The sequence below is a fragment of the Podarcis filfolensis genome (assembly GCF_964270895.1).
Source record: "Podarcis filfolensis genome assembly, chromosome: 6".
Classification (NCBI taxonomy): Eukaryota; Metazoa; Chordata; class Lepidosauria; order Squamata; family Lacertidae; genus Podarcis; species Podarcis filfolensis.
Window position 1 is genome coordinate 34,899,807 of NC_139609.1, and position 22,382 is coordinate 34,922,188.

At 41.8% G+C, this 22,382-nt stretch overlaps 1 protein-coding gene across 7 annotated transcripts in view; it reads right to left on the reverse strand.

Annotated features, from left to right (window-relative positions):
• The window catches only part of ST6GALNAC3 (ST6 N-acetylgalactosaminide alpha-2,6-sialyltransferase 3), a 273,570-nt gene that overhangs the window by 231,873 nt on the left and 19,315 nt on the right, over positions 1 to 22,382 (reverse strand). For 6 of the 7 annotated variants that reach the window (XR_014549735.1, XR_014549736.1, XR_014549737.1 and 3 more), the window contains exon 1: positions 18,134 to 18,426. The exons of the other annotated variant lie outside the window; for it this stretch is intronic. Coding sequence is in view for 3 of the 6 variants with exons in the window: in XM_083621065.1 (XP_083477191.1) it covers positions 18,134 to 18,151 (18 nt within the window). In the remaining 3 variants the exon portion in view is untranslated. Of the gene's footprint in view, positions 1 to 18,133; positions 18,427 to 22,382 lie in introns of those variants that run through there. 7 annotated transcript variants of the gene reach the window in all.

Sequence of the window (22,382 nt, forward strand, 5' to 3'; positions counted from 1 at the left end):
ATTTGAAATGTTAAATAGACATTTCTCTCACACACAGCAATATGTCTGTTAAACTAAAGAGTTATAAATGTTACCAATAATAATAATAATAATAATAATAATAATAATAATAATAATAATAATTTATTACTTATACCCCGCCCATCCAGCAGGTTCTCCCCAGCCACTCTGGGTGGCTTCCAACAGGAGATTAAAAATACATTAAAACACCAGTCATTAAAAAACTTCCCTAAACATATAATGATTATTATTACCATGAAATGATAAAAGAGCATTTCAAAAGGAAATCTTGCTTATAGACCTGTAAGGGAATGCCCATGAAGCAGAAGAGAGCAGTCCTAGTTCTCAATGAGGCAATTACCAGCCTTTTAACTAGCTAGTTATCCAAATAGTTAAACTGGGCAGTTCAACTATACTATTCACATTTACAATAGTCCTCTAATAATGCAGCTCCATCCGCTTATACGAGAGTAAGTCCCATTGAATTCATTGGGACATTTGTCTGAGAAGACATGCACAGATTGCACTGAATGTTGCCTAGGCTGTCCTTAACAGTGAGTAAAGTGATTCATAAACAGAATTGAGCAAATTTCTGGGGTCAGGTAGTTGAAGAGCATAAGAATGGAGGTATGTAAGATCACCCAGAAGATCACAACTGATGATCTTTGTAGTGATATTCAGAATAGCCTCTCCTGGAGTCAGGGGCTAGTTCCAAGTGTCTTATGATGACCTGCTAGTTTCTGGCTCTTATAACAGTATAGTATATTATCAATTCTGTCAGATATACAGTATAGCGTTTGCCCAATAAAACTGTTTACCTAGACAGCAGGTGCAGCTATGACATTATTGTACCCAATTTTATTAATAAAGCTATTAATAATGCTATTGGTTTTTCATTACTAATCACTGATGGTTATGAAAATTAATAGCTTAAAATGAAAATATATGACAAAATACTGTATTAAATTTTAATCATACAATTAAAATAAATAAATAAATAAACTTGCCCCAATCTTTTAACCTGGGCTGAGGGAAGGTACTGCCCCAATCTTTCAGCCCTGGACTGAGAGGAGGAATTCCTCTCCTCCCAGGGCAGTGCTGTCAAGAAAAGGAAAATTGCTCTATCACAGCACTCAGTTCAGAAAAAAAGGTTTAAACCTCTCATTTCATCTCAGCACCATGATGGGTAGATTTCTCCATCACTGCACTGGGCTCAGATCTCCACTGCAGTGGTAGACTAAGAGCAAAGGTTCAAAATTAAAACATTTAAATCACTGTTGGACTTCTATCCTAAAGTACCCTCTCAGCAACTTAGGCTGCAATACTAAACATAAGAGCTGGGGAGTAAATCCCACTGAACTGAATGAGACTTACTCTGAGTAAACATGTTTATGATTGATCTACACAGGACTGAAGTACACATTTTTCCAACTGAGAATTCAGTTGGAATCCTGTGGATTTATTTACGTGAGATTGGCTAACACAACTCACATATTTTCCATATACACTTAGTTTCAAGCACAAGTCTTGCTGTGATCAGAAAAGGTCCATTCACTTAGGCATATACGACAGCTATAAGACAACAAACAGACATGATATGTGAGAAATGTGCCAGCAGATATCTGAAGGTGCCAGTCAAGTCTGTTGTTGTTTCCAGTATAAAATGGCTTTCGACTGGCTCTGGTATAACATGCCTTACAGGCAAAACTCAACAGGGCTTAAACATATACTTGCAAAAGCTAAACCAGAATTATTTAAGGATGAAATAAAATTGCCTCAGACTTCTCAGAGCTCGTAAGCACAGCTTCCAGCAGGAACAGGCTGCTGGATCCAATCACCCTAGTTCAGTCCTAATACAGATCTTATGCATCAGGCATTTCCTTATTCATTGCTTAATATTTAAGAAACATCATGGAAATGGTCTATCGGTAATGAGCTACACACCTCCCTCATGCCAACTCCCTGTTGTATAATTTCACAAAGTCATATTCTCTCTATGAGAAATTTAATCAACCTGAATATGGACTTTGAAGAGAGCCCTGGGGAAAATCAGAGCAGCAAATGGCTGCAAATCAGCGAACTGATTCTGGAAAAGTTTTTCTCTTGCACTCACAAGGTTCCATCGCTCCATTCCAGAGAGAGAAGCAGCTGAGGGATTTATCAGCTTCATGACCAGCAACCAGAACAGCATATTAATTCAGAGATTTGAGCTCACAAACTCCTACCAGCTTTTCCCTGGCTCCGAAAGAATCACATCTACTTAGAATTGTGGAGCAGAAGTTTGGCTGCAGTTTCAAGCAGTTTTATAAGATGCACGATGGGGGTAGGATAAGTTTTGCCTGCTAAAGTTTAGGATTGGTTTGTTTTCAACGGAATATGGATGTCTAAGGCTTAGACTGTAATCAGTGGGATGGAGTCATGAATTAGTTCCTTTAAGTCAAATCTTTTTAAGATTTCCCTCTTGCCCTATCCCAAGTATTAAGTGGGGATTACAGTGCCTCCATCACATTTTATCCTTACAGCCACCCTGGAAGGCAGAGCGAGTCAATAAAGAGAATTTGTCCAAGGCTACCCATCAAGCTTCTTGAGTGTGCAACCTGCTCATATACAAAACTCAGACACATCTACTGCACATGCTTCCCTGCCTGCTGTTTTTTAGCTTTGCATTGTTGACTATGTTACAATGACAGCTGTAGAAACAATACACTGAGCGGTAGTGTTCTGACATTTTGCAATGTCACTGCCTTTCTTCAGCAGGGCTGCTTCCCTTCCCAGGGGGGCGGGGTTTCAGGCAGGCCACATGTACAGTGGGGGGGGGCTGGCAATACCGCATCATTGGGGAGTCCTGGCCACATCACACCCTGCGGCCAACCAATCCAGTCGACCAGGGGGCATGGTTTACACCATTTAAACCACCACGCAGCTGGGCAGCTCCTTCTCCTTGCACACATCTCACTTCCTCCAGCAGGAAAAATGGTTTTGGGGTTTGGCTTCCTTTGGTGGAGAACTGGAGACACATTGTTCTTGCAATACTTGATTTATTTTCAAATATACAAGGACAGCATAGGCGGGGCAAAGAGCTACTGCTTTCCTAACACCAGATTTCCAGAGAAACCTGTGGGTTTAGAATAGTCTCTTTCTCTCTCTGGCTGAGTCACTTCTAGAAAACTACAATTTCTTTTTATTATTTCTGTTACAGATCTAGGGTAACAGAGCTTGGAAGTACAAAGGCACTCATAATTATTGAATGTTAGAAATTAATAAAGGAGTGGAATTTAGCTGATTTTTATTTTAATATTTTTTTAGTATTGAAAGAAAGATGCCAGGCCAGTGGGAAAATACATGCTTTCGGTGTAAATATGTGTAAGCCACAATTTCAAATCTTACCTGTTGAGGGCTTTTGACAGGATTGCTGAGAAAATATACATGAACCATTTTGAGTAATTGAAAAGTACTATCAAAATACCCACAATGCTACACCAAATCTGCTTGTAGCAATTCCATCTGGGCCCAGAGGCACTGGTGTAAGATGAAGACGGTAGACAGCTGGAGCCTTGGTGGTCTTTGCTTTACAGTGGACCCAAACACCCCATAAAAATGTAAAGAAAGAAAGAACTGCCAGCCACTAATGTTGTAGGTGAGAGGAATGTGGAGAGATGGGTGGTAGGAGAACAGATTGGCTGGGGGCAATGTGGAGGAAAAAGCAGGGCAGTGTGGTGGTCCAAGGTGGGAGGAGACTTCAGTGACTATGGTGGGGAGCAGAGGGCAGAAGAAAGGAGGATGGCACAGCTTGGTGGTGAGTCAGCAAGTGACAGGACCACAGGAGAGAAGAAGAGGAAGGGAGAGAGAGGGAACTGAGATGCGTGGCTTTCTGTACCAAACACTGTAAGTCAGGAATGAATTCACAACTGGCATTTTGCAGCATTGGGATTTCTGATTTAAGCTGAAAGCATGCCTGCTTGCATTAGTTTTGCAAAGAATCTTGTCATGAAAGAAGCTCTGAAATTCAACAGACAAGAAAGATGATGCAAAGGTTAAGTGTATTTCATATTTGATCTATATGGAAAAGAAAATCCATAAATTATCCTGTTTATCGCTGAATCAGAACTAGTTTGGGCTCTTTGAATCATGTTGACTGAAGTTCTGAAGTCTCTAACATTTTGGTAAGTACAAAATCTCTTTACACCTGTCAAGCAGCAGTTTCTAAGTAACCGTAATTTGATTTCCTGCTAATGAGTGCAGTTTCTCCAGCCTTCTAAATGTGAAAACTGATCTACTCCAGATGCTAAAGAGGCTTCCATATAATAGGATTCTTCTAAGAGAGTATCTCCAGGAGGACTTTATTCAGACTCCTCATTCTGAATCAGATGACAAGAACATAGCAAAGATGGGAACAGCTCATCTGTTTTATCATCTTGAGATAAAATATGTAATAAATCAGGAAATGGAAGTAGCAGGTGAAACCCATTATAAGCATAAATATAAACTCAGAGAATCCATGGGGATTGGAGAGGCATTCTAGTAGTTAAAAAATATAAATTAAAGTCAGGCTTTGAACTTCATTATCTGTTCTTTCAGAGACTCCAGAAGGAAGTTTTAGCCACAAGCCTCTTTTTTTAATGTGGTATTAATTATGGATATTTGAAGCCGGAGTTTCAAAACATATGCTGCCTTAAACTTCCTTTGCTGCAACTCTTTGAACCTGCCATTACACTTCAAAGAAACGACATCGGCTAAATTAAACCACTTCCTGCTGCATTTTCAGACAGAGAATGACACCTATTATGTTCCATTACGTCCTTTTGTGACTTGCATGGGAAAGGTTGTGTTCAAAAGGAAAGCAATTATGAGAGAGCAACCACTAAATAATCTGTTTCGTTTGTGTGTGGAGGTTAAGCATACTGATGAATGAGCTCCCATAGTGCAAACTGGGAAGTGAAACAAAGGGGCCCACCAATCTGTAAAACTATATTCCAAAATGGCAGCTGCTAGTATTCACAAGTAGAACCCATAGACTTGGCATATTGCTATGGTTTTGAAGGAAGGAACTCCACAAAAATGCCTCTGCTGAAAGGGGTGTTCAACCGAGGCTGGGTGAGCTACTCTGTTCTACTCTTGGTTATCAATGCTGCAAACTGAACACCATTTCTATTAGCAGGGGTTGGGGAGAGAGACAAGAGGACCCACTGTGAAATAAGGGATATGAGGGCAAATGTGGCTATGTGCCCCCATTACAACTGGAAAACATCCAATTTTCTCTCAAGCCCTTTTCAGGAGTTGTAAACACTTGAAGGAGGCACCGAAGGCAAGCATGGTGGCTTATCCTACTGGGGGCAACTGTCCAAAGCAGGGAGTCCTTCCATGCAGACATCCATGTGGAAGAAGAAGAAGAAGAAGAAGAAGAAGAAGAAGAAGAAGAAGAAGAAGAAGAAGAGGAGGAGGAGGAGGAAGTAGTTTAGCATGGAGGTTCTTCGCCCGCCTGCACTTTGAGACCATCCGAGTAGCAGAGAAGATGGCGCCGGGTCGAGTCTCAACTGAGTCTCTGCTGCATGAGTAGGAGCTCTAATGATCAAATTACCCTGATAAAAAGACTCAACCTATGAAAATATCTGCCAACTTTTATCAGTAAAAGACTCTGGGAGCTGTCAGGTGGACTTTTAAACCTCCCCTCCCTTTCAAAGCTACTTAAATCAACTTTAAACCACCTCACTTGAAAAGCCCATAAAGCTGTGGGCTGCACTTTGAGACCATCCGTACAAGCCTTGTTCACAGGTTTGTGCCTTTGAGAACAACAGAAGGGGTGTTCACAAGTTACATTCAATGAGTGCACAACCTGTGCTCCTGTGCTCGCAAGTAATTGAGCTTCACGGATCAACAAGTGTACACATTTTCATGCAAACACTTATACATGTGTAGAGACAGGTTGTAGCTGTGCTCATTGTTAAGGTGTGTACAAGCCTTAAGTTCACAGAAGCCTTAAGGAAGAAGCAAGAGTGTTCCCCACCCCCCAGAAGGTGCCTTCCATTTGTGGATTGTTTTGCAAATGTGGGTACATCATGGCCCCATCTCCGCAGACTGTAAAAAGAGTTGTTCACTGTTGATTCTCTTAAACAGGTTTTTATTGAGTTACTGAATTTATGAAATGGTTTTCGTTATATTTATTTATTGGATCTTGGAGCTTTTACGGGGGTGGATGTGTTTTTAGTGTTATCACTGGTGTAATTTTAAATTTTTCTAAACCATCCGTCATCGAAACAGATCCCAGGGTAACGTACGGCAATAATAGCAATCATAAAATACAATAAAAGCAAAACATAAACCATCATAAAACAATGAAAACTAAAAGGCAGCAGCTACTTCAGGAAGAACTGTGTATATTTGCACTTACGTGTACTTTAAAATGGTGCAAAATTAACCCAAATTCTTACATACATTCCCACCTGCGTCTACTTGCTTATTCCACCTAATATATTCTGCCTTTCACAGTCATAAAAAGTGGAAAATAATTTGATTTATTTTTTTTAGTTTCTGCCTAACATCCTTACAGAGTTCAAAAAGTATCTTACAACATTTATTAAACCAGTGCTTCCCAAGCCCACCCCCCCTTCCACCACAGAACTATTCAAAATTGCTGAAGATCCTGGCAGACTAATAATATAGCAATTGTAATGTGCTGCTCTAGATGCGGCATGGTTTTTAGTTGTATTTTTATTGCTTCTTTTATTTATTATATATTGTATTTTGTTATATTACAATTTGAATTCCACAGAATTCAAAGTGTAATACAATAAAAATCAATATAAGAAAGCAAAGCAATAAAAACACAATTAAATATCTATCTGGCTATTTAATGCAATTGAAGTGCTGTCTACTGCTCTTCAATCACAAATCCGTAGGCACATGGCAGAGCACCTGAATGAATCTCCCACACCATTGATGCTCCATGGACCACAGTTTGGTAACTCCTGTGTTAAACAATGCAGGGCACTGAAGGCTGCTCTCCAAACTCCCTAGTAAAGCTGCAATCCTGTGCACATCCACTGAACTCACTGGGACTTGCTTCTGAATAAGTATAAACAGGGTTACTCTTTAAGTATGTTTGGTATTGCAGAATAAGGCTATGATCCCAAATGCACATACCAGGAAGATGGGCCGGCATAGAATCATAGCATCATAGAATTTTAGAGTTGGGAGGGACAAGGGTCATCTAGTCCAACCCCCTGTAATGCAGGAATCTTTTGCCCAATGTAGGGCTCGAACCCACAACCCTGAGATGAAGAGTCTCATGCTCTACCGGCTGAGCTTCCCCTGGTCAGGAGGCACAATGAAAGTTACTTCAGGAAGGCATTGAGCTGTTAAACTGTGTCCAAGCTACAGTACTTATGCTCACGTTAGAAAACGTTTGGGCTTTTCTTAAATCTGCAAAGAATTTTCAGATAACTCCAGTATGTTGTGATTAAAATATATATATATACAAGGCCTTTCCTTACTTACACCTGAACTACTGATGTACCTTCCATTTGCCTCCTCCTAGAAGGATATGTATTTTCATAAATGGATTACACTTCCCCATGAAGTGCTTTCTGCCTCTGTTCATGCAACGCTTCACAGGGCACTTTTCAGATAAAGCTGAGGCAGTAAGTGTTAATAGAGCCATTAGGAAAGCATGGTCAGTCACAGTTCCTTGCATCACTGGGATGCATCACCAGCCTTGGTCTTCTTGACATGGGGTGGGGGGGCACTTTGCCAGCTTTCAGAAGCAGAGGAAAATGGAAGGTGGGCTGTGTCATTTTCATCTTTCTGCTTTTACTGTCAACATTTTCATGCTGTTCTTGAAAGCAGCCACACTCCATTTCCTGAGGTCCACAACCTACTGAGCACACAGGGTGACTAGGAAGGCAGAGTTCTCTCTTCACCACAGGGACTGTTCCCTGGTTTGCATTTGAGACTTCAGAATTTTCAGAACTGGAGATGAGGGGATGAATATGTGAAAAATGGAGAGTATTGGCTGACAGCTTTTGCTACCAGTATTCAGAATAGAAATATTGTAGAACTTTGTGCTCAAACTGCAAAGAGAGAGAGTGTGTGTGAGGGGGGGGGGGGAGAGAGAGAGAGAGGGAGAGAGAGAGATCAGGAAAATTATGTCACAAAAGAACAGTTAAGATTTCCTCAGGCAAGATTCAGACAATTAGGCCTCCATATCCCAAATGAGCTCTGTTGCCCGGTGACCCAATTACTCTGAAACTGTTAGCACTGTCATTAGGGATTGCCACTTCAGTTTCATACTTTTCCCTCTGACCATGTTTCTTCCTAGCTATTTGCATAAACAGCGGTTTGACGTAATTCTACAGAACCTAGCCATGGCCATAAAAACAAGAACCTGGTAATACACAGTTCCCACATTTAAATTTTGATACAGTTCAAATCAAGGCAGATATGATGGGAAGCGAATTTGACAAAGGAAGAAACTGGAAAGCTTATACACCCTCACTGACACACACAGAGCTAATAAAAAATGATTAGCTTATCCAACACTGTAATCTCAGTCTCTGAAGGAACATGGCAACAGGACACTAGAACAACACATTCCCACCTTATGGGATTCAGTAGAAGCCTTTCAGGCAAACTTTTCTTCCCCTTTTGAGACTTTGCGTTATTATCCAACCCTCGTGTGGAGGATTTGTGTTAGAAAACCTAGTATTTGAACCTAAAATTAGTCATGGCTCCTAAAAAAAGAAATTTGCAGCATTCTTCATTAAGGCATTCCAGCGCATGAGAAGCATGTGAACAGAACTCTCCATATTCCAGCATGACACCCAGAGAACATTTAAAAAATAAATGCATAATAAGTAAATAACATTATCATTCTTGCTGAGGAACCCTGAGGCTGGAGACAGGCTTTTAAAAAAAAAGAATAAGAACAAAAAATGTTAAATATGGTACTGAACTAGCAGTGTCACTCATAGTCGTGTTGTGCACTCTTTCTGTACATATCTCTATTGTAAAGAGGTTTATTTGGTGCCTTCCCTACAAAACAATCATGATATGAAGGAATGTGGATATGCATCATGATTAAAAAATGGTTCCATCACGCCACCTTTGACTCCCTTTAAATCTCTCTCCAACATAACAACCTGCATGTTTCAGAGAGAAGAACAAAAGACTGTTATGTCATGTAGCAAGGGTTAAGAGTAACACAGTTATCAACAACTTTCTGATTTCTATCTCTCCACTGTGTCTGCAAGAAGAGCCAACTCCTCTGGGAATGCTAACATTCTTCTCTTCCATAAATACTCTGAGGTATGTGTAACTAAGCTTTCTGAGCCTGTGGGCACATTTCCAATTCCAACTGTTGTGGGCACCACATACATGCCGCAGCACTCCCTTCTCCCAGCTGTAAGCATCCCGTATTTGACCCCATACTGCAATTGGACTTGAAAATAAGTCTTCTATTGGCTAAAAAAGCTCTCTTTCAAGTGAGGGAAATGAGAGCCTGAGGGCACCAGGGAAGGCCTCTGAGGGCACATGTGTGCCCAGGGGCACCACATTGCCAACCCATGCTACAACATAATAAAAGGGATGGGTGGGTTTTTGCTTTGCGGGGGGGATGGTGGAGTTTAAAGTCAAGGGATACACAGGAAGAAAAATGCATTCTCTTAGCTTCACAAAAAAAATATAATGGTCATTATTATTATTGAAAATACTCCGGAGTGATTTTATGGGCCTATTAATACATGCCTGGGGAAGCTTCACAGCCCTACTTGATTGTACAGTAATGAGCCAATAAAGCATACGCTGTCACTCCTTGATGCTGTATTATTCCATCGTTTTGGTAATGAAAAGTTCTTAAATTTAAATATAGTGCAAAGAGCAGATCATGTAAAAGTGTGTTTTTAATTGGTTGGGCAGTAACAAAATTCAAGGTGAGGCCTGGTTCTTCTTTCTTTAAAAGAAAAAAGAAAAATTAACAGGCAGAGAATCACCCATAAAGGAAGCAGACCTCTACTTAAGCCAGCACACAAGAGGATTCACTTAATTGGTTCAGCCCCAGGAAAGCAAAGTCAGCAAGCAGAATTCCTGCAGAGCCACTCTGAGAAGAGCATGAGGATTGTGGGCCACTTACCAACTTTTTGAAATGTTTTCATCTGGTTCAAAAATTGCTAATGAAACAATCCATTTTCTTTCTAAATTTGTACGATTCCTAAATGTCAATCTATTTTGAACATTCCATCTTCAATTACAGGCACTATTATGATATCTCTGGAGCTAAACTCCAGAGGTGCTATCTTTGGAGTTGACAGATGTTTGAAATTTTTTGCCACCACTTTCACTTAAACCAATGTCTGCCCAAACCAGAAACAGTGATTAACATTAAATGCAAGACAGCTTGTACACAAAACCATTTCATAAACCTTGTTTTGAAGCGAACTTCTTTTAAACTAACCATAGCTAGCATTAACCATACTTTGTTGGTTTGAACAAAGGGACACACCACAGTTAAGCATCAGTTTTGGAACTACAACTCCTGGCTGTGCAGTAGGAAGGGGAGGGGAGGCAGGGAAGAGAGTGTACAAGTCTAGGAAATAACTACGTAGGTTCATTCATATAACATTAAACAACAGTTTAGCATTACCTTGAAATGCAGCCACTGCCTCTCTCACTCAGGATAGGCAGATTGCAAATAACACAATAACCAATACTGAACCTACCAGCTGTCTTACTGAATTAGGTAAAGGGACCCCTGACCATTAGGTCCAGTCACGGACTCTGGGGTTGCAGCGGCTCACTTTAATGGCCAAGGGAGCCGGCGTACAGCTTCAAGGTCATGTGGTCAGCATGACTAAGCCATTTCTGGCGAACCAGAGCAGCTCACGGAAACGCCATTTACCTTCCCGCCGGAGCAGTACCTATTTATCTACTTGCACTTTACGTGCTTTCGAACTGCTAGGTGGGCAGGAGCAGGGACTGAGCAACGGGAGCTCACCCCATCATGGAGATTCAAACTGCCGACCTTCTGATCAGCAAGCCCTAGGCTCAGTGGTTTAGACCACACACAAAAATGCATCACAAATAAAAACAATACGCCATACACACAGAGTTTAAAAGGCCAGTGGATTGTTTAATTAGACAAATGTTAGAACATTTTTGTGGCAATTAATCCAACTAGTTATGTATTCTGTAAAGAACAACACATTCTCCCCACAGTAAATTTGGTAGCTTCAGCTAACCATAAGAATAACCGAATACCTCCCACATGAAAGGGTTACAATGGACCATAACTTTAGAGATATCTCTGCCAAGAAAAACAGAGTTGGCAAGACAGTGAGTTAAAGTGCAATTTTATATACACACTTAAATGAAATAAAGCCCCATTGAACTCACTGCTGCTGACTTCTGATTTAACATGCATAGCATTCAACTGTAACTCAAGGCTTTTCATATGAATGCTGGTTATGTCATATTTATAACTATCTCAAACTTCAGTTTTCAAATACCAAGGAACAGGGAGCAACCACAATACACCACCAACTTTTGCTTCTCAACACTGCCAACTCTTTATTGACACCACACACATCAGCCAAATCTAAAATATGATGGAAACACATTTATGGATTCTCAGTTTAGCTCCAACCTACATATTCGTCCAAGATCAGACACTAATCTTCATACAGTAATCCTCTGCTGTATTTATATGAAAAGCTGACATCAGGAGAACAAGAAATTTGATTTACAAAAGAAAATGCTAGCCTTGGAAAAGGAAGTGTATAATCTATGAAAAATGCCCTCATTATATCTAGACAATACCACACCAGCTGGGTTTCTTTATCACATAAGTACCAGGGGTTACTTTGGCTAAATCTATTTGCTGAAGCTAAGAGCAACACCCAAACTGAGCAAGTTTTTCTCAACAAAGTCCTGCTTTTCTTAAAGACATATTCTGATCTGGCTCCAACTTAGGAAAGCATCTGTGCCAATATAAAAAGGACAATACACATAAGCCATAGTACTTTCCATTTTAAAAAATACTACCCTTTCCTTTAGGCATAGATTGGCTGTGCAAAAGGAGAAACAATATTCTGTGTTTAGAGACTGATTTAAAGACTGTGGCGATGTCAACGCTAGGAAGACTATAGACACAGGTCTGATTTGCATATCACAATTAAGTCAATCCATGGCTTAGTGTGGATGCACAAGTATGTGAGCTCCCAGGGAGGCAAATGCAGCCACTCTACTCCTCTCTGATTGTTTCGCTACTGCACCACACTAAGTTAAGCCATGACTTGGCTTAAAGCAGTGATGGCCAAACTTGGCCCTCCAGCTGTTTTGGGACTACAATTCCCACCATCCCTGACCAGTGGGTCCTGTTAGCTAAGGATGATGGGAGTTGTCCCAAAACAGCTAGAGGGCCAAGTCTGGCCATCACTGGCTTAAAGTCTCACTTGAACTCAGGCCCATGGTTTAACTATCTCCAGACTAACCATGAGCTATAACCAAGATATTTTTTATTGATTTATAGCTTGTGGTTTGTCCTGAAGAGGTAAACTATAGATTCCCTATATTAACATATATATTTACATTAAGATTTATGGATTATTTTCATGGTTAATATAATGTGACATGCAAACCAGGTGACTAACTACTTGTTCTTATGAGTGCATGGTTTATAATGGATTTGCAGTAGTTGTAACCCACCAAGTTGACCACAGCTCATCATCCATCTATGTTGGCCCTCAGGACCTGTGGCAAGTCACTTGTTTTGAGTTCCTGTCTGGAATTTTGCAAAAACACAGTGCAGAGAGTTGGCTAGTACTTGGCAGACCACAATATATGGCTGGTGGGTTGTGCTTGACCTCATGAGTCACAAGTTATTTAGGCTGGGTGTACACAGTATTTGCTAGCCTGAGTGTTCTTATTAAGGGGTGGAGGAGAAGAAAGCAGCTTCCCACCAACGCATCAACTGATGGAAGGGCAAAATCTCTTGAGACCTCTGTAGACTAACATGCACGAAATCCTAAAAATTGGAAATGGACTCAGATTACAGAGAGCTGCAAAGTAACCCCTTGAAAACTCGCTGGCTGTGTTTGGACCATCATCCACAGCTTCAGTAACCATGGTATGTGTGCCATAGACATACACTCATGCCTTGTATTCCCTCATTCCGCACTAGCTTTACAATGGAGATCCTAGATTGTGTTAAGTCAGAGTCCTTGTTATGTTAAAACCTGGGAGCAGTGACTTAAAGTCAGAACAATAGGCCAGGAAAGGGGTGGATGGGGGAAGAAGGAGCACATAGGCACTCATTCACAGTTGAGGAAGTCATGGGCTGTCACTGTTTATGAAGTAGTTACTGTCACCATAAGTACTGCCCCATGCATAAATACAGTGTTGCTACACCTCAACTTCCCCAGATGTTTAAGCACTACAAGTAACTGCGAGCACTACTCTTAAAGGCAAGGTCAGAGGTCTTCTCATGGTTTCAGAAACCACAAAACAAGCTTTTTAAACAGCCACGCGGCTTCCACAAAACCTGCTGGAACAGCAAGGAAAACAAGTTTCACATATTTCCATTTAGACTCTGCTCCCATTGATCTTAAAGGGGAATGACGAACTTAGCAGCAGATGTTAACCGTCAGGACTGGGTGAGTCAGATCCTGTATAACTCAGATCATTGTACCCTGTCATTATGCTAAGGGTCAATTTTGCCATAACCATTACCTAATCAAATTTTGGGAAATAAATGTAGGGAACTGGGCACATATGCATGTTTTCAAAGCGTGAGAAGGGGCTGGTCAAAGTCTATCGCAAGAGGCAGGCAATGGTTGCCTCAGAATGATGAAGAAGATCTGGAGCAGGCATCAATGTTTGTGGTGTGTACAGTCATTCCACAATTGTCTCTAGTAAACAGATTTTGTAAGTTTTGTCACTTTTCAAAGGCTTGCAAAACCTGTTCTACCACAGATGACAGCAAACAAAAGAAGTGCCCATATCTCAAAGGCACCACATCTCTATTGTACCACAGCCTCATGCAAACCGTTGTCTCTTGCATGATGCAGGCAAGGAAAATTTTGTAGGTGTGTTTTGTTTGGTTCTTTTTTCCAGTTACACATTGATGTTTTAATTGTGTTTTTAGGTTTAATAGCTTGATTTAATGGTTTAATTGTTTCATGAGGCGCCCAGAGAACTTAGGCCATGGGGCAGCTATGCAAATTCAGTTTAAAAATAAATAATGAATTACAAGTCTCATAACAATGTGTCTACAGCTCTCTTCAGAACACCGTGCAGAACTGCTTGATGTAAGAACCACTGTCAGCTGCACATATTTAAAGAACCTGTGTTGTGTACTGGAAAGGTGAGCAGACATAAATGCAATGACAATAATCAGAATGTAAGTGCCTAACTTCCTTTGACCAAAAGAAATAAGTTATCAATAGGGCATAGAGTCAATGTACAAGGTGCTGGGGCATTGACCAGCAATACGATGAGGCAGGAGCAAAGCTCTGGCATTTCTGGCAAGACATTACCAGAGCCCCTTCAAAGAGGCTAGAGACTATGCACTATGCACCTCTCAGCCAAAATGTGCAAGGGGTGGGAAGATAAAAGTTGCCACCATGTAAACAATTTTGCTGTTTCACTGCCCTTTCCTACACCATTGTTCATTGCAGTCTAAGATTTATTTTTGGCTTGTCTTGCAGCTGAAAGCATCATGGAAACACAGAAGCCAGCCATCATAGCCTAGTGCTATGCCACTGCAATAAAACAGGGGTAGACAACCTAAGGCCTGTGGGCCAGATGCGGCCCAATCGCCTTCTCAATCTGGCCCGCAGACAGTCCGGGAATCAGCGTGTTTTTACATGAGTAGAATGTGTCCTTTTATTTAAAATGCATCTCTGGGTTATTTGTGGGGCATAGGAATTCATTCATTTCCCCCCCCAAAATATAGTCCGGCCCACCACATGGTCTGAGGCATGGTGGACTGGCCCACAGCTGAAAAAGGTTGCTGACCCCTGCAATAAAATCTGTCAAAAAAATAAAAAGCCCTTACTGGAGAAAAGCGGTAAGTTTCACTGGAGAGCTTGGGTGGGACGTTTTCGTAATCAGGGGTAGCAAAAAGCCACCCCATAGAATGTAAACTCAGTTTTCATTATTTGGAGCCAATTCTGTAAACATTGGAGAGAAGTTATTTGAGATCACTTTCCTTGAGTGATGTTTAACTGGAACAACATTGCCGCTTGCCTTATGGTGTGGCTAATCTCCCACTATCCCTTCCTCCTTTTATCCTCACACCCTCCTGCAATAACAAGATTAAGCATTAGCCAGGCCAATACTGGTTTGGTTACACAATTCCTGCTTGTTAAGTCTTTTTCAGTGAAGGAAAATAATAGCTTGGGAAACGGTCATATCTTGATAGCACTATTAAATAATGGGTTCGGGGGGGGGGTAACCTATAAGATCTGCAGAGAAGACCTAAACTTCTATATCCAATAGTGGCATATGAAAAATAACTTTTAGACTGCAATCTATATCCACTTATTTGGGAGTAACTCTCACTGAACTCTACAGGGCTTGCTTCTGAGGTGGCACATTTAGGCCTGGCCAGTTCACTCCCCCTTGTCAGACTCCTTCGAGAGTCCTTGGAAAACTGAGTTGTTCATCCACTTCTAAAGGTACTTCTGTTTATTTTAACCAGTTTCCATAACGTTTGGAAACTTCTTAGAACAATGTAGCAGTGACTAAGCCAGTGGCTCTGGTTAACCTTTCCGCATCTTTCTGATAGCCATCTATATAATTAAATTAGCCCACAGCCTTAAAAGCAAGGGGATTAGCTACTTTTGTGATGTCTAAGAATTGCCTCTGGAAGAGGGGAGGTGGGGAGAGTGGAGGTTGGTCTGAGCAAGATCATCTTTCCAAGTCTGATAAGAATCCTTCTTACATATTATTCTAGGTATTCTAGGTCAGGTGTGAACATTATAAAGGCACAGAAACTAGATACACATTCTTGCTTCTGTTTGAAACAGAGGAGAAGGTATCTACTTAATGCCAAATGTGGAATGTGGACAGCTCAAATTCAGCATCACATTTTGGCAATGCTTTGTTGGAACGCTGCTTTCCTCCAGTGGGCCTTTTGGCTCAGTAGGTAAGGGTGCCTTCCTATTAACCCTGAGGCTGTGGATTTAATGCCTAGTGAAGGTCGACAGCTCCGTGGCACAGAAACCCCCAGGTTTAATTTCTAGTATTTTAACTTCTAGTATTGAGCTTGGGGTGGGGGAATACCCTACTTGCACAAATAGGAGTTTTGCAATGGGAGGGCAGGCAGGCAGGGTCAGTCAAAGCGATTCTGCTGCCTGGGGCAAAGAGCAAGACAGTGCCCGCTCCCACTTCCACATGCAGAAGCTAACTAGGCTGGCAGTGGAGTCTTGCTTCACAGGACAGAGTGTCCCACTGGAGAGTCACAACAGGCCACAGGCCACTCCCTGCCTCCCAGTAAATGTTCCTTGAAGTGGCTGCCTCCCTCTGCCCCTGGGGAAGAGGGCAGGTTGCAGGCCAGATGCAAAGGTGCTACAGGCCCATGGACTGGTGATTCCTCACCCATGATGTAGTCAATTACGCAGGCCAATGGTCTGACACAGAATAAGGTTTCTTCCAACTGTGTAGTTATTGCCATAAATGGAACGGTGCTTCTTAATGAGATATCTTGGAAACAGACACCTTGGCATATGCACTAATAAGGACTTCAAGAAGTTGGGCATATCTTAATCCTAGGGCACACTGTGAGAAGCAGAACCTGGATAGTTCAGCTGGTTAGAGTGTGGTGCTAGGAACGCCAAGGTTGCAGGTTCGATCCTCATACAGGACAGCTGCATATTCCTGCATTGCTGGGGGTTGGACTAGATGGTCCATGAAACCATGTGAAACCATGCAAGGCCAACACAAGAATATTGCTGGCTGCAATTTCTCATTCCGGGAGGGTGCTTTTCAAGTTTGGGGGCTTCCGCGCAAAGGACAGCTATTTCAGTAAACAACTCTGAGGAGCTGAACCAAGCAGAGTAAGGAACCTTGGGGGCTAATAAGAAGGGGCAAGAATAATAAGGGGGAAGGACTTGCACAATCAGACTAGTGTGCTGCCTGCAGAGGCCATGCATGCATTTACAGGTAAAGCAAAAGCAGAGACTTCGAAGCCAGAAAGAAGGTGCCTCAGGTGGCTGTGCTGATGCATCTTGAAAATGTGGTTTGTGAGAGGCAACTAGTGTTCTCTCTACCCCTCACTTCTGCCTCCTGGGAGGCCCCCTGATCCACATATACCACCACTGCTATATTTGTTTGCATAGAGGCTTGCCCACGTCCCTGTATCTAAAAGAACTGGGTGTAAAGGTGATAACGACCCAGAAGGATGTCCTGCTGCCTGTAGGCAGCGAGGGAGGAAGCCAGCCAGAAGATGTTTTGTGGAGTGGAGTTTGACCGTCTCAAACAGATTAAGGACAGGTTCGGGCTCTGCTGAAAACTGAGGAAGGGGGAGGGGGGTCGGCGCGTGTGCTTGTGAAGCAACTTGTACGGTTGTTGCAAATCTGCAAGGAGTCATAAGTTCTGCAGCGTCGGTTCCCAAAGAAGAGGAGAGCAGGGTGGGAGGGGAGAAGAGGAAGAAGAAAAACGTCTCCGGTGTTTTCACCGATGGAAGAAGACGACACCCTCTCCGGCCCAGTCGAAATGCTGTTTCTCTCCCCACTGTGGCTCCTACAGCAATTCCTAAACCTAAACACAAGAAAGTCAAGCAGGCGAAGCCGGCGCTTCTCTCCTTAGCCTAGCCTATCATTGCTGCGCACAGTCCTTCCCTCCCTCTTTTCCCAACACCCGCAAGCTGCTCGCCTGCAGCTCCAACAATGCATGGAAAAAAAGGACAAGAATGGCAGAGGAGGAAATGAGCCACAGCTGGGCGATTCTGAATCTCTCGGTCTTCCTTATTCCAGCGGGGCTGGAGGCGGGGGTTTGGGGTGGGGGGTGGGGATCAATGCTCAGAAATGTACAATTACGACCAAGCTGCAGCAGGACCATGTAAGGACTGCATACACAGAGCAGCAAACGGGTTTTTCTCTCTCTTTCTCTAACCAAGCCATTCAAGCAACAGATAGACGTTTACCTTCAAAATGCAGGCCATGTTCTTCCCTAGCCTTCCTCAGCCCGCAAAGCAGAAGGAGATCTGCTTTGTGAGTAACAGATCCAGTCTGAGACAGGAGGTTGGCCGGAGAGCTGCGGAGGGGTGCCCGTGCCTACATTCCTGGAGATCCAGAGAAGGAGCCACAATTCTTAAGATCCGTTAGTCATGTTAGTCTTTTCATGCCCTGTTTGTTCCACCCATCAGCTTCTGCCACTGGCTGCAAGCCAGCCCAGTACCTCCCCTCCGTCACATGACTGAGTTTGATTCAAGGCTCTAGCTGGGGGATTTTATTTTTTTCAATTTAAGAGGGAAAAGCTCAGTTGGATGCTCTCTCTGCCTTTACGGTATGCGAAAGCAAATCTGCACTGTGCAGATGTTCTGGGTTTTAGAGAGTTGCTCATTAAATTATCTTTCCGATCATTCCAGTATTTTTTTTTTTAAAGGAACATTTCTCCGCTGCGTTGGTCAGTTTACAAGCACAAGAGTGTTTCCCAGTAGTTGAGGGGTCACACACGCAGACACAAACACACACATACACAAATCAGTCATCTGCAAACATTTATTAAATGCCACGCTGCAGTCTTTCCTCGTCTGGAGAACAAACTTTCCTTTGTCTGAAAGTCCTGCAGAACTGCCTGCGGTAGAAAGAGGCTCACTCAGTCCCGACTCAACACACACACACACACACACACACACAACACACAACACACAACACACAACACACAACACACACACACACGCCGGATCGCTTTGCCCTGAGTGTGTCTCCTTATATGCTGCTGTTCTTACCGGAAAGAATACGTATGTAAATTCCATTCCATTTGTTTCCAGGAAGCTCGGAACCTATCCTTGGAAAATATATGGATAACTAAATGTAATTTATGGATAATTGGAGTAAATAAATGGAATTCGTTTCCCAATGATAGGTTCTGAGCTTCCTGGAAAGGCAACGAAAGTGAAACGAAAGTTATTCCATGATTTGCTTATCTTATCGCCTGGCATTTAGGGTGAATCCAAACTGCTGTCTGCTCCACAAGACTCTTTAAAAGAAAAAAAATGTTCGTTATTCGAATCCTTTCTGTATTTGAAAATGCTCTAGGGAGACTTTTGCTGGGGGTGTCACACAGCTATGTGCTACCAGTGAGAAACAGCCTTGTGGGAGAAACATCCAAGCGAAGTCTCTCACGTAGAAAAACTTTATTATTTATTAAATTCGGATACCACCCTCCGTAGATCACAGGGCAGTTCACAGCATATAAATGCAAGTTAAAAAACAAACAAACAAACCAGAACGTAGTGGGTAGGTTCCAATTCAAAGCAGAACTCCGGTGCTGCCCAAAAGATTGGGAATCCTTGGAGTTCCTCCCCACAAACACACACTTTTGAACTGCAGAGACACACACATGCCCCCCCCAACTGGTTTTTTGCCGTTCTTTTTATTTATTCATATACATTAGAGTACATATCCTGTGCTCTCAGAAAATGTCATTGCGGTGAAAGTCAATATAAAAATCTTTTTGAAGACCATTGAAAACATTACAGATTATCAAGAACCATGAGCCCAAAGCATCCTCTCTGATGCAAAGAACTGGTCACATAGTTTTTCAGGCGCTAGTCACTATCTGGCTTTTCAAAAATATAACTTGTCTTTGTTATTTATTTAATAAAATAGTTCACATGGCGCCTTTCATTTCAAGAAGAAATGCCAAGGCGGTTCACAAGCAACATCATGCAGTAAAATCAACTCATTTGTCTATTATTATTATTATTATTATTATTATTATTATTATTAAAAGTTCAAATATCCACCCTGAATAAAATAATGTTACAAATTTAGTCTCACTAACCAGAAAAAGTGGAACTGGGTATTAATGGCCATAGCAATTCCCAGGTAAACAGGTACATTTTCAATGGGGGTGGGGTTTCCACAGACATAACCTGCCTGATGTCCAGGGGGTGATCATTGCAAAAAGTAGGTGCCACCGCGGAGAAGGCTCCACGGAGTAGGCCATGGCACAATGGTGCTCTTTCAGATAACCAAGTCCTGAAATGTCTAAGACATAGTAAACAAGCACTAAGACCTTTAACTTGGCTCAGTTGCTAGCTAACCAGCTGCCAGGGCAAACTCTTTCAGCGCAGATGTAACATGTTCATGGTGGGAAGCCTCACTGAGCAACTTAGCAGCCACCTCCTGCTTCAGCTACAGATCTGAATCTACTCTTAAGGGCAACCTCACATAAACTCTTTTTTTAAAAAAGGCATTCTAAAACAGACAAAATGTTCTAAAAACAGTTACAGTTAGAAACATTATTTCATTCAGTGATCTCATAGTTGCTGGGAACAGTATTCCTCAGCTGCCAAATGCCTGGGTGAAAACGTAAATGTTTCAAAATTCCTCCTGAAATTTCATAATGCTAGAGACAAGCACACCTCACTATGGAGGGCAATCCAGGAACAATAAACAAGAGCCGAAAAGGCCTGTCATGAGTCAACACCAACCAGGCATCCCCTAGTGGTGGCACCACCAACAAAGTCTCAGTGCAAATGTTTCTAACATATGGATAATAAATGACGTCAAGGGTGCTGATAATTGTAGCTTTGCAAACCACAGTGCCCAAAATCTGATGGAGCTTTAAATGTGCTTTATATGTATGGTGTTTACCCTGCCAGAACAGGAGGTCAGGCTTCCTGTTGGATCATTGGCCCAATCCAGGAGGTTCTCCTTATCTTCTTAACATGCTGTGTGGGCCACACATCTGTATTCTAACTGTAATTTTGTTTGTGGTGACTTCTGAATCAGAGTGACTTCCGTAAACCAGGCTAAAATTCTAGTACTTACACATTGCAAGACAAAAAACGAAAAAACTCAAGCAAACTTTAATCTCTGGCCAGGAAACCTGCCCAGGAAGCTACCCAGTTACTGTTAATCTGTTTTTCAGGGATGGTGGTGCTGAAACAATATAAGAACAAACAGTGATAAAATCTTTATAATGTAAACCACAGCAATCCCCGCCTCAATGACAGTGAACACTGGTTTTATCCAGAGGTTTAACTCAGAGCTGTACTACCCAACCAATACAATTGTCCATCCTTTCTGATAATTTTTCTTTAATTAAAAAAGTTGTTTGTAAAGCTCTTCGGGGTCCTGCAGAGCCTAATGGTTATTATTGTTTACTCTCCATAAACACTTATAGGAGCTATTTGTAGCTTTATTAGGTCCCTTTACTGAAATTTATTAAGATCTCCCAAGGCATTGCAAGCCAAACTGCCTAGAAACTATTTCCAACTTTCTTTAAATCAAAATACGCAACATCCCACCAATGCAACTGGTTATAAGATATGGATAAAGGTTTGTTAAAGGTTTGGTCTGATTTACGGCTTTTATTCCACTTTAAAAAAAAAAAATATTAGAGCATAGGATGCATAGGATTAGTCATCATGACTTGACTTCAGAGATAATTCTTCATGCTTTCTGATTATTCTCGTAGTCCCACATTTGATGTTGTTATTGTGTATTCAGGCCTGGCATTTTTAGGTACATTTAATCACCAGTATTCTACCTAGTGAGCCTGCCCCCATGATCCCCATGAAGTTGGATATATTGTTTGGAAAGGGTTTAACTGTATTACGTGTGCTTAAGCATCATTGATTTCACTGAAATATATGGTACTTGTGCAAAGCCATGCTATTGCCTATTGTCCAAAGGCAATAATAACCTTAGTAATAATTTTCCTGGCTAGTGCTTGTATTCAAAAAACTAAAATTTAGACCAGAGCAGTCTGCTGGCCATGCTGTGTGGATTCATTAACTGTAATGTTTTCGTCACAGCACTTAACAATTGCTTACCCTCAAGGGAGTTTTATTCTGCTATTTTCCCATTTTACTACATTCTTTGATACTATATGCTGGTTTTCTCTTTTATTTTTAAAGAAAGCTTGCATGAATAAACTGTTCCCTCATATGTGATTTAACTATGTCCCAAATATGAGCCAGATGAACATATTCACTGTCATGTAGTGGTTAGCATGCTGGACTAGGGTCTAGAAGACCAGGCTTCAAACCCCTACTCAGTCATGAAGCTCACTGTGTGAGTTTGGCCAGTCATAAGATGTATGCCTAACCTACCTCAGAGGGTTGCTGTGAGGCTGAAATAGGGTGGAGGAGGACCATGTATGTCACCATGAACTCTTTGGAGGAAAGGTGGGATATAAATATAACAATTAATATGAGA